Below are 12,841 nucleotides of genomic sequence, written 5' to 3' on the forward strand. Positions count from 1 at the left end.
AACAGGAGAGCTTAATGCACTGTGTAGGGAACTTATTCGGTATGCCTTCACAGAGTAGTCCATAGATTTAAAGTTGCGTGTGGCATGTTTTTTTTTTTTTGTTTTCTGTACTCTGATACCCCTTAATAGCTTCGACATCCCCCATAGCGTTGTTCTGGTTTGGCATAACTTTAACCCTACCAAGACATGGCCGTCCCCCTAAACGTACAACCTGGGCAGGGATTACTCAAATAATCTGGTAACTCTGGAGGAGCTGCAGAGATCCACCGCTCGGCTGGGAGAATCTGTCGACATGACATGCAGCAAATTATGGAAGAGAAAGTCAGATTTTGAAATATGAATAGAAGAAATAAAAACACAAAGAATAAAATGACAAATACAATATATGTATAACTAATTGAGTCCAATTGAAGGCTAATTAAGCTAAACTGGGTTATTCTGTTTAGCTTAAGCCGGAGTACCCAGAGAGAATCCAAGTATGCATGCAGAGAATTCGGTGAATCCAAGCAGGCAGACCGATGGGACTCAAACCCGAGGCCTTCCTGCTGCAAGGCGCCAGTCCTAACCATTTTACAGTTCGAAATATGAAATCTAAAATAAAATCTTCATTTGATTCAAGCAGCTGGTATAAAATGGCTTTTCTTCGTAGGGAAACTGGTCAGAGTTCATTTGTAGATGGATGGAGATAAATACAGGAACCATCAAATAAAATACCCGTAAAATACACTGAAGTTTAAGTTTGTGATATGACAAAATGTGAAAAGGTTTTGCCCTTTCAAGCACTCCTTTCACCACAGTCCCCGACCCCCCATCATCATCATCATCATCATCACCTCTGGGCAGGTCGTAGGGGCACTAGAGCCAGCTCTCCGACACAACCCCCTCCCCAAGCTGTCCTCGGCGTCTAGACGCAGCTTCAGCCTTTCCCATCGAGGGAAACGAGCGAAAGAGAGAGCGCAAAAAAAAAAAGAAACTTACCCAAGGGTTAGAATTTTTTTCCAATTAACCCTAATTACCCAAAGAGAGCATTTCAATGAGGCCTGTAACCTGAGATGTCTATCAGCTCAGCGGCTGAGGGAAGCAGGGGAGGAAGCGGTATCTTTCATCTCGAAGTTCAACCACAGGAAACGTGACATTTGAATATTGACGGCAGTGATTTAAGAGTGTGGAAGTAACACTTAGACACTCTGAGCCGCCTAAGAAAGGAATACAACTTCTATTGCCTCTGCTTTAGATGAAAATCCAAGCCGTGGCTACCGGCCGGCCGTCCTTCCCTCTGTCACCGATGCTCCTGCGGATAAGATAAGCCCGATCGTCTTCCTGTTCCAGCGGGAAAACTGCAGAAGTTGTACAGTTTCATAGAAAAACCGCGAGAAAACAGGACATTTGTGCTCCTCTGGTGCAAACGCATACATCCACACAACGCAACGGCCTCATAAACAGCTATAAAGTGGGACGGTGAAGCATTACATAGTTACTGATTGATTCGCTCCTCACTATGTAATACCACAGTTTCCAACGGTGCTTCTTTGATTTTGACCCTTTGACTGACCTGTGTAATTGGTTCGCACAAATCACTAACGACAGGGGCAGAGGGGGTTTCCCACCCCTCGTATGAATGCGTGTGTGTGTGTGTGTGTGTGTGTGTGTGTGTGTGTGTGTGTGTGTGCGTGCGTACGCCGTGCTAGCCACTGATCTGGTTCACAGATTACCTTCTCGAAGAGAGACACCTGGCCGCAGTTACCCTTTGACACCGACAGGAGTATTTCTACGATCACGTCAAAATAAAATGAATGCTAAAGCTGTTAATCTGGTCAGGTGGGGTTTTCATTTAGACAGATATCCGTCCTGGTGGTGCAACGTTTGTTTGGTCTTACCGTGCCTTGTGGACGTCTACACCTTCCTTTGGCTTTTTTTCCCCCTTTCATTCTTTGTTGTTTTTTTTTACATTTTGTCTCATAAAAATCACAATTATAATGTTATTTGACAGGTATTTCATTATTGTGAAATGGAAGGAAGATAAAAACATGTTTTCTATATTTTTACATGTAATGTTTTTTAAAAGAAAGGCATGTTTTTGGATGCTTGATTCGACATTTTGCCGGACCGCCTCTTGCTGCAAATACAGCAGCAGGATTTCTGGTGTATGTTTCCACTACAGACTGGCATTTTTTTTTTAAACCTTGTTCTTTGAAAAAATAGCTCAAGTTCAGTCAGATCAAATGGAGAGTGTCGGTGAACAGCAGCGAACAGTAATGTCCAAATCTTGCCACAGATTCTGATTAGGATTTAGGTCTGGACTTTGACTGGGCCATTCTAATGCAAGACTATGCTTTGAGTAGCTCTGGTTGTATGTTTATGGTCCTTGTCCTGCTGGAAGGTGAACCTTAGCCACCATGTCTCAAGTCTTTTACATCCTCTAACATGTTTTCTTCCAGTATTGCTCTGCATTTGGCTCCAACCTTCTTTGCATCAACTCTGACCAATTCTCCTGTCTCTCCTGAAACAAGGCAGCCCCGCAGCATAATGCTGCCACCGCCGTTCTCCATCCAGGATGCAGCGTGTCCGTCCATGCCGTTAGCCTTTAACCACATGTATATACTTTTTACCTTCATCCCAGCAGTCCAACCTTTTGCTATTTGCTGTGTCTTCCCGCACTGCTTCTAGGAAGTGGTCTTCCCATTGCCCTATTCTTTCTAATTTCAGGTGATGGATTGATGATAGATAGGAGCTTGTCATGTTGTTTTATAGCGTGTAATTGATTTAAAAGAGCCTTCGTGATGCTGTTTGTCCATTAACAAACCTCCAAGGAATTCACAGAACAGCTGGATCTTTACTGACATTAAAATACTCTCCACCTCTTTAGAGAATTTCTGAGTCCAGTTGGTTGCGTTTTATTTGTGATGATCAAAATCCAAACGCCTGCCACTGTTTTTCATGATTTTTTTTTATTCTAAGGAACGTTTAAAACCAAACATCATTTGCTTTCTGTCTCATGATAAAGCTCAGCCAATTTGTTCAACTTGCACTCATCCTGATAAAATACATAAGAGATTGTGGATGTAACATGACAAAATATGAATAAGTGGTAGAAACCCTTTTCCAAAGCGCTGTACATTGTGATTAGCAACCCCTTAACAATTTTCCAGGCTTACAAGGAAAAACCTATGTGCTCTTGGAATTCTAACATTCAAAGACGTTTTGACAAGAAAGATATGCTTAAATTTTGCAGATATTTTGCATGTTTCTCTTGTAGAATTTCACAACCTCCTTCCAAGGCTTGCCTAAAAATACCATGCTTTGCAGCACATGCCCTTGGCTCCCCGCCTGGCCTTGACGCAAGCTTTTCTTTTTCACCCCAGATGATTTAGCGAGCTGCCTTCGCTAATCAGACGAGAATGAAGCCTGACATGGGGCCTGTCCACCTTTCAGGCTGACACGAATCTTTACGAAGTCGAAATCACTGGAGCCAGAAATGAGGCATGCTAGAAAAATACATTTCATTATTGTTTAAGTTTGTGACTGTGGAGAGTCACGCTCATCAGCACGACTTCAGGTCATGAGGCTTCACACAATTACGTGTTAAAAAGTATAAAGACACAATACAGATGTGTGTTTGTTTTGAAGTTTATCAAACAAGAATGAATTTCCATTGCAAGATTTCATAAAATAACTATGTATATTTGATTTAAACGCATCACAAAAGGGGTGCCGGACCCCGCCGACCCCCAAACTATGATCGGTATGGCTGTGGTTGGCAAAACTGAAGCAAACGGTGACAGTTGCAGCTTTTATTTAACCGGTAATAATCTGTTTTACAAGGGTGACCTGGCCGAGAAGTCCACCTTGTAAAGGAGAGATTGTCTTCAGAACGTTTTGTTTACAATTCTGTTTATATTCCTGCTTGAACTTTTCCCTCCGCTCACTCTTCAAGTGTTTACTATCATTAACTCATCAAGTCTGAAACATTGGTTTGGCTTAAAAACCATCACTAATGAAGACAAACTGCTTTTGATATGACTTTAAACAGGACGTTCATGCTCACGAATCCTCCAACTGGGCTGGATTAAACCAATCATACAAAGAAACGTGGCCCAAAATTTCTCCACAGCGATGTAAAAGACTTGTTAAAACATCACTTGAAACTGTAAAGTTTGTCCGATATAAAATATTAGTTAGATGATAATTAATTAGCTCTTACAAAAAAAAAAAAAAAAAAAGAATGAAGAGGACAGCCCTTTATGTGCAGTTTATTAACACATCTGATTGTTTGTATCTCATTAAAGGTTGCCGACAGTACTGTGAAAAGTTCCCTTTAGTGTCTAAACACGTAAAAGAAAGAAATACTGAACGGTGCAATCTCACACTGCTGATAGTGGTTAGCACAGATATGCAAACCCAAGGTTTTCTCACTGTCAACCACGTACAACCCTGCTCCTCTCAGGTCTGACATCATTCTGAGATACGATTATGAGACAATTCAGCTCCGTTAGTCTCCTAATATCAGCGCCGGATATGGCTCACCACCCGGGGGGGGGCGACCGGGGGACCATCTGAGGGGGGGTTCAATAGGGAATAGAGTTGTGCGAAGTGTTAGCACTGTACAAACATAATGCTACACTGCTGTTGACCAGGCTGAACATTTTATCCCGCTTAAATTAAAGGGTTAGTTCATTGTTTCTCAAGAAACCTGGACAGCCTAATGCTTCACAATCAAAAATTATTTTTGAATTGGATTTTTCTGCACTGATTAAAATAGAATTTGTCAATATTTAAAACAAAAAGATACCAACTGCTGAAGTTAATCATTAAATCAAGGAATGGGCGTGAGTTTGGTTCTGTGCGGCGGGGCAAGGGTTCTGGTCGGCGGCGCCATATTTTTTTTTAATTTTTTTTTTTGGAACTAACGCTGCTTGAGATAAACCTCAAACATTGCTTAAACTACTTTGTTCAATTGTTTTCAAGAAATTTCACAAGAACGTATTTGTTTTGTGTTAGTGTGTGTGTGTGTGTGTTTTTTTAAATGAAAGCAACAATTCCCCAAACAGCTGCCGCCTGATTTCACCCCAAGCCCCAATCAAAAGATCGTGTCCCACTTTACTTTTGCGTGACGTCACCAGACGCATGTACCTGTGTGGAAGCACTTTTATTTTTTTGGGTGGGGAGAGTGGATTTTTTTTTATTATTTATTAAATCTCGGTTAACGTAAACATTTACAAGAAAATTGCAACAACAAAAAAAGAGAATCCGTTATTCTGGAGGCGACTTTGCTGCATCTTTTTTTTTTTTTTTTTTTTTGGGGAAAGTGGATCTTTTTTTATTATTATTAAATCTCGGTTAACGTAAACATATACAAGAAAATTGTATAAAAAATAAAAAAAGAGAGAATCCGTTATTCTGGAGGCGAGTTTGCTGCATCTTTTTTTTTTTTTTTTTTTTTTTTTTTTTTTACAGAAATCCTGCCAGGCGGCTTTAAGGCTGAGGGGCGGGCTCATTATAACCAAAGCTACTCCCCTTCCCTGCTGAACTTGCGTAGCCGAGCTGTGACTCGGACCAGCAGCAGCAGCAGCAGCAGCAGTCAGTCAGTCAGTCAGTCAGTGAGTGAGTGAGTGAGCAGCGCGGTCGGCCGCCGCATGGCTTCTGTGTGAAGAAAACTTCCTTCAGCAACAAGTGGAGACGCAGCGCAGACGCTCCGGCAACTTGGACGGACCTACGGGGAAGAGAAGCCGCAGCTCCTTCTATGAATCCGGGACCTGTGCTCCGCTAGGCAGGCTGCTGTTTCGCCTCCCCCTTTCCCTCCCTTCGTTCGTGCATGTTCAAATCCGAGTGGAGCTCTGGTGCCGTGGGTCGGCCGGACGACTAGTACAACCGAGTGGAAAACAGCAGTCCGGAGGCATGACTCTGAGACGCGGCTCCGCGGTCGCTGCCTTCGTCCTGCTCTGCGTTCTTGTGGAGGTATGTGGTTCTTGTCTGGGGAGGGGAGGGGTCACTCGGTTCGGGTTCCGCCGGTGCTGGGGTCTGGGGTCTGCACGCAGCGGTAAAAAAAACAAACCCCTCCGCTTCTTTCTGTCTCCCGAACAGGTGTCGCAGGGGACGGGGCAGTTCGAGCTGCAGATCCTGTCGATGCGCAACGCCAACGGAGAGCTGCACAGCGGCGTGTGCTGCGAGGGCGGACGGAGCGCCGCGGACCGAAAGTGCGCCGGGAGCGAGTGCGACACGTTTTTCAAAGTTTGTCTGAAGGAATATCAGTCCAGGGTCTCCGCCGCGGGGCCCTGCAGCTTCGGAATGGGAACTACGCCGGTGCTCGGAGGGAATACGTTTTCTTTCAGGAGCCCCGTGAGGAATGACAAGTCCAGGATAGTTTTGCCCTTCAGCTTCGCCTGGCCGGTGAGTGGAGGCTTAAATAACACAGATAAAAAAATAAAAAATCAACCATCTGACTTGCATCCCATAATATAAAAAATATATATAGAGAGAGAGAAGAGGGGGGGGGGGGGGGGGGGGGGGGGGGGGAAGTGAGTTTGGGCCTCAGATCACCTAAGCTGGGGCCGGGCCGAAGTGCATGCAAACTTTGCTTATGTGTCTCCTGCTTACATGGGGACTGCTTTGGTGACACGGGAGTGCTTTTGAAATACAGCAAAAGTAAACGCATTAAAAAATGTAAATATGAAGGACAAAAATTCAAATTTAAAACACAATAAGATAGAGATGTAGGAAAAAACAAATGTCTTAAACTGTTTTATAGATCACTGATCAGCAGCGTCTCATTGAGTAACCCAACATCCACCATGCAACCATCTCAACTCTGTTGCTGTGGCAAATATCCATTTTTTAAAAAAAAATAATAATATAATATACACAGGCAAGAAAAGCAATTAAACAAAAGTTATTCATAAATTAAGCATGGACAATATAGAGAGGAAGTCATTGGGCCCCAAATGAAATTCTCCTCAGGTCCTCATTCAGACTTGGACAGGCTCTGGCTTTAACATCCCACCCCCACCCCCCCTTTTTTTTTTCTTCCTTAAAAGTCAATAGAAAAGGCAACAAACAAAAAGAATAGTTTATCTTTAGGTCCTTCTTTTTGCTTTTTTTTTTTTACATCCCCCTCCCTGTGGTCATCCAGATGATGTGCGCTAATTTACAACTCGCAGGTATTTTAGTCCACCAGGCCTAGACCTGTCCATCTAAATTGATTTAGGGTGTCAAACTGCTTTGCCTATTGTTAAACTTGGAATTTGGCTCCAGGTTAAAGCTTGCTGCTAATTTAAAAGTATGATTTTTTTTTTTTTTTTTTTTTTTTTTTAAAGTTAATTGGCGCCATCTGGCAACCATCAGTTTGAGTAGAGGACAAACATTCTTTGAGTTATTCCCTTTTTCTATGGTCTTGCATTCTATGTGATAGGATTAAAAGTCATATTTAAAAACAGAGCGACACCGATCAATCGGCCCAAGATGGGAATCTAGTGTTTTTTCTGCAAGCGGCTTTGATTTGTGGTCAAATAGTGTAAAAAAAATTAGCTTTTTTTTTGTGCCCTTATTGACCAATTCAGGTACATGTAAGAGAAAATCTTGTAATTCCTTGTTTCTGTTGGGAAAACAACCTGCAGCCCATTTTCCCCTTTTTTTATGCATTTAAAAAAAATGCATAAAAAAGTCTTTACTTTATTTGGCCTTGTGTGCACAATCGAACAGATCGACGTTTGAAGTGAGACAGTTGAAATCACAGATTTCCTTTCCTGTGCCTCCTCTGGTTGCTTCTCATGTTCCAGCAGCTCCACAGCAGGGAAGAGGAGGAGGAGGAGGAGGAGGAGGAGGAGGGGAGGGGAGGGGAGAAAAAAAAAAAAAAAAAAGAAAGAGAAAGCTTTCTGGCTTCTCTGGGTCACACATCTCGTCTTCTCCGGGTAAATAAATGACCCTGACAAGCAGGAGTGTTGGAGCTTTGTGAGAGAGATGATTTGCCATGCTGGATGGAGCACATTTCCATGAAGTGAAAAAAAAAAAAAAAAAAAAAACAGGACTGTGCACAGACTGACTGGCCCCACAGCTTGGCCCACAAACTCCTCCACTGCGCCTGATAGCTGGAACGCACAGTCCGCTGCTGCTATGTGTACATCAAGGCTATTTTTACCCCGGCCGTGATGAAAGTTATTTTAATATCCGCCATTGTTCGCACCGATTTTGTCGTTTTCTTTTCCCCCCTCTGTCAATCCTAATCTGTTTCTGTCTCCGGTATCTGAGTTGGATCAGGCCAGTTCTTGTAGTTTTCCAGTAAAGAAAGACATTGATGTGGGCTAGAGGAAATTGAATGGTTTTGTGTTTTTTTTATTTGCCCTCTTAGACTCTGACGTCTCTTTTAAGCGTCAAAGGTTACTGTTTACTCTGGCGAGCTCTAAATTAAGTCCGTGTGAACCCTAGAGTTGAGATTGACGACGAACTCGGTGGCTTGTGGAAGTTGAAAACTCTCGGTTGCACTTTTTTTTTTGCATACTTAGGCAGAATATTACCATATAAAGAATTGAGAACATCTGGATTGTTTTGGGCAACTGCTTCCAGTGCTGCCCCGGCTCTACAAAATGGCTTTGAAGCAGGCAGGACCACATTCTCTCCATCCTTCACTTCAAGAGCTTTACTCCAGTGCACACCAACAATTGTCAGGTTAGGTATGATATCGCTCTTTGTCCTGCTTTTTTTTTTCATTTTTTTTTTTCACCAGTTGATTGGCTGTTGTGGACAGATGGCAGTGTGGTGCAATTGGGCTCGTTGGGTCCTCAGGGTTCATGAAGCCCCTATTCCCCCCTCCCCTCCCTCCCCTCCTGGTCCCTTCATCCGCTCTTGTGAGCCGCATGAAGTTGGCCTCTTGTCCAGACCGAGGGCTTTGTTTAAGTCACGCTCGGTTGGACCTCAGGCATTTCATCGCTTTAACCTTGCCACCCACGGTAACTGCTGCACTTAATGAGGCTGCACACATGTCCTCGGATCAGGTAGGGCGAGAGAGCCGGGCGGGCGTCCAGCCGAACCGGACGATGTCGGCCCGGACCTTCTTTAACGCGAGCCGGGGCCGCTGTTTTTTTTTTTTTTTGTTTTTTTTTCGGAGACTTGCGTTGGGTTCATTGTGTCTTCTTGGAGCTTTTTATTCCACAGAGGAGTGAGTGAGGGCCCAGCTCCACTGGCCCTCACGGTGTATCAAGTAGAGACAATAGGGGGGTGCCCTCTGTGACTACAGTGAGGATTACAGAGCATAATGGAGGGCAGCGCAGCTGTAAAGCCGGCGCAGGACAAGCAACAGGAAGCAGTTGTCGTAGACTCAGCAATGATGGAAGACCTTGCCTCTTTTGCTGCAACAGCGCGTTTGCTCGCCTAAAAAAAAAAAAAAACAAAAAAGAAAAAAAAGCGATTAATCCAATAAAGATTTAGCTCTTGGATTTCTCGGATCTGATTTTCATTTGTCTTCGTGTAAGGTTTGTGTGGGCCAGAGCCGGGATTAAGGTCTACCGTGGTTTTTAGAAAGGTATGGTCATTTTTGTTAGGGAGACGTTAGAGCAGTTACTGGAGCGACCCAGGTTTTATCTTCCTGTTGCTGTGCACTGCCGGTCAGCTGACTGAAAAATGGCTCCTGTACTTTCAAGAAAGACTGATTTGCCTGTTCTTGAAAATATTTCCAGCGGTTAAAAAAAAAAAAAGAGGAGAATCATGGTGTGAAAATGTAAAGGAATTCTAATATTGGACAGTTCAGCCAAAGCGATAAACTTCAATCCGCTTTTTGAGTTGACTAAAAATCAGAAAGTTTCAGAACATGTATTTTGTTTTGTTTTTTTGCTTTAAATAAAGAGATTTGATGCGTTATTGCTCTGATGTGATGGGGAAAAGAAATCCAAATCCAGCAGTTCAGACCTCAAAAGAATTCATAAATCTGTATTGGCCTAATCAGTGCATACATAACGCCTTATGTTTAGTCAAGGTTCTCATACCGCGATATTCCCATACTGGGCTATGCCTGCTTAAGGGTTTTTTGTTTGCTTGTTTGTTGTCTTTAACTTAAGTCATCTAATGTAATTAAATCAAATCGCGTAACACAATTTTCCTTCCATCATCATCTTCTCCATCCTGTGTTGTCGTGTCACTCCGACCCGGGACACGTTAATGTGCCCGTGATTGATTCTTGTTGACGAGCCAGAGCAGTCTGAGAACACGAATCAGGTGTGTCTAAGAACAATAGCCGGCTCAGCCTGGAGGATAATTGCTGTTGGCTGCTGTGGGAGTAATGACATGCTTGTTTTATGTACTCCTCTCTGATGTGGCAGTTAAATGCAGATCAGTCAAGTGAAAGAGGGGAAAAGAATGTTTTTGTACCTCACCCTGTTCTACTTTCTTCTTTTTTTTTTTTTCCTTTCTGTTTTTGAATGTGTACTTGCTGCGCATTTTGCTGTGACATTGCATAACGCCTTCTGATGCCTCGCTGCTTATCGGACTTGTTTTCAAGCTACGCTGAAGCATGGCATGCGTTTTTGAAGCGCATTTAATCGGGATAACCTATGCTTTGTTTTTGTTTCCGTTAATGGAGGCTGACCCGTGCCAAAGAGCGATCCCTCTCTCTCTCTCCCTCTTTGTGCTTGTTTAGTTAAACGTACAACACAACTTTCATCTCTTGTCTCGGGTTCGTGTTTTGATCTTGTTTGCCTGGTGAAAAAAAAAAAAAAGTCTGTTTGCGGCGACTTTGTTTATGTTGGCAAAAGGTGAGATTCTTCGCTGATGACATTGCGGTGGATCCTGTACGTTGGAATATTTAATAAGCTCTTATTTAGATGGCCCATTCTCTCAGGGTCTTGTTGGGATAGGAATGTTTAGAACACAATGTGTTCCTTCCTTTTGACAGCTTTAGAGTTGCCATTTGATTTTCATGAGACTACTACGTTTGTGTGATAGACTGTCTTATCAGTCTTTGGTTAGATTAGGTTACTACAACTAGAAGGGATTGGCTAAGGAAATCTAATACGAAGTTGGCGTTTCTTTTCTTAACCTTCCCTATGGTTTAAGTCATTTAATTCATATGCCAGAGTGAGGGAAGGCCTCTCTCCGCTTGTTGCTGCATACTGCTGGTCAGGTGGCTGAAAGAGGGACGGTCCTACAAGAAAGACGAATTTGATCTTGCATTGTTTTTCTTTTATTAGCAATTGGCTTTATATATGATTAGGAATTGGCCCGATGCCAGTATTAAGGTTTTACTTTTTTTTTTTTTTTTTAAAGCTGTAACATTTACTGTCAGACCTTTCCAGTGGCTTACAGTTCTCAAAATGAAATTACTGGAGTGACAGAAGATTTAAATGCCTGTCACTCCAGTTGTCTGGCTAAAAGAAGGCTGTTCTGAGGCAAACTCCTCCATGGAAAACTTCAGGTCACAAAAAAACATTTTTGTACAAACTAAAGGAGTTTATGATTCTTTTTTTGCTAGTCGAAGACATGTTTGTTCAAGATATGAAAATACCCAATACCCTTTTTAACAATAATTGACCTCTTCTATTTAATCTAACCTTATTTTGTCATTGTTGTGGAGCAATTACCTTCATCTGAGGTTGAGCATGGGTGAAATACCTGTACCAACATCCTTCTCAAAGTTTTTAAGAAGTTCCTATTTCAAAGATGCAAAAGTTTCCTGTCCAACTTTTGTTATAGTTTAATGCCCTTCCAATGAGAAAGCTGGGATTTCTCTTGCTGCACACTGCTGGTCAACTTGGTAAAAGAGGGCCACATTCGAAAAGTTTGGCTGAGCTGAAAAATGTAGGGTCAGAACAAAACGGGTAACGGAGTCTGCATTTCCGTTGTGCTGATTGAAGACCTCAGCTTACTTTCAACCTTTTGGCTTCGGCGTGTTTTTCCAAGACACACGGCTCTCCTGATTTTGTTATATTTCTTAGTAATGGCACATAAAATGGGTTCATTTTATTATTTTTTTTTTCAGCGTAGGACAGGAGGAGTGTGTAGGAAAATTCCCCTACAGAGAGGATTGAGTTGTGTTCTTTGGCAAGTGAGTGTGATTTGAACTGGAAGGATCTTAATCGCCTGTGTTGGTTGTCTGTTGGACAGTGCTTGCTCGGCCAGGAAAGATAAGAAGACATATGGCCACACTTACTGCACTTGGGTGTGTGTGTGTGTTTATGTGTGTGTTGGAGAGAGGGAGTGTATTCTCTGTAGTTCAAAGAGAGGCGGTGAGTCAGCTGGAAGCCTGGGAAAAGTGAACCTGGCAGTGGCAAGACGGTTCCAAGCTGATAAGCGCCAAGGAGTTATGGAGTGTTAGTGAATGAGGAGTGGGGCTGTATTTCAATCTCTGCAAGTGTTTTTTTTTTTTTTTTTTTTTTTTTTTTGTTTCTAAAATGGTGACCTTTGAGACAAACTGAATTCAAAATATCATCAAAGGCTGTTTTAATGGTTTTAAAGACCAATGTATATTGAGCCTATTGAGGATTAGAATGCTTTAATGGCCTCCATGTTGAGGCAAGCCTGAGTCGTGCAAGATCTGGGTGTGTTTTTTTTTTTTTTTTTTTGTGTGTTTTGTAGATGTGCCACAATGGTATTAAGATCACAGGCGCCCCTGTGAGTTTATGCACAGGTGAGCTGCACGCCTTAATGTCTGTTCCCGCTAACGACCGGCACAGAGTGGGATTTCTGTGCTTGCCTGTCATTGACGCAGTGTGACGTTTCATTGTGTTGCAGGTGAACTAGCTTTGTTGATGTTATCACTTGGCAGCTATCCAGTGCTTTCCATAGTGTAACTGTCAGTGAAATGCTTCTACAAAGCACAAAAAAAAAAAAAACAGAATGTACTGATCGCTCAACGATTTCA

At 42.6% G+C, this 12,841-nt stretch overlaps 1 protein-coding gene across 1 annotated transcript in view; it reads left to right on the plus strand.

Moving 5' to 3' along the window:
- Window positions 1-5,525: 5,525 nt before the first annotated feature.
- LOC105934717 (jagged canonical Notch ligand 1b) overlaps window positions 5,526-12,841 on the plus strand; it is a gene marked incomplete at its 3' end in the record, with an annotated part of 34,068 nt that continues 26,752 nt past the window's right edge. The window contains 2 exon segments of the mRNA XM_036126025.1: window positions 5,526-5,955; window positions 6,082-6,387. Coding sequence (XP_035981918.1) covers window positions 5,896-5,955; window positions 6,082-6,387 — 366 coding nt within the window.

The sequence above is a fragment of the Fundulus heteroclitus genome, chromosome 22 (assembly GCF_011125445.2).
Source record: "Fundulus heteroclitus isolate FHET01 chromosome 22, MU-UCD_Fhet_4.1, whole genome shotgun sequence".
Taxonomy (NCBI): domain Eukaryota; kingdom Metazoa; phylum Chordata; class Actinopteri; order Cyprinodontiformes; family Fundulidae; genus Fundulus; species Fundulus heteroclitus.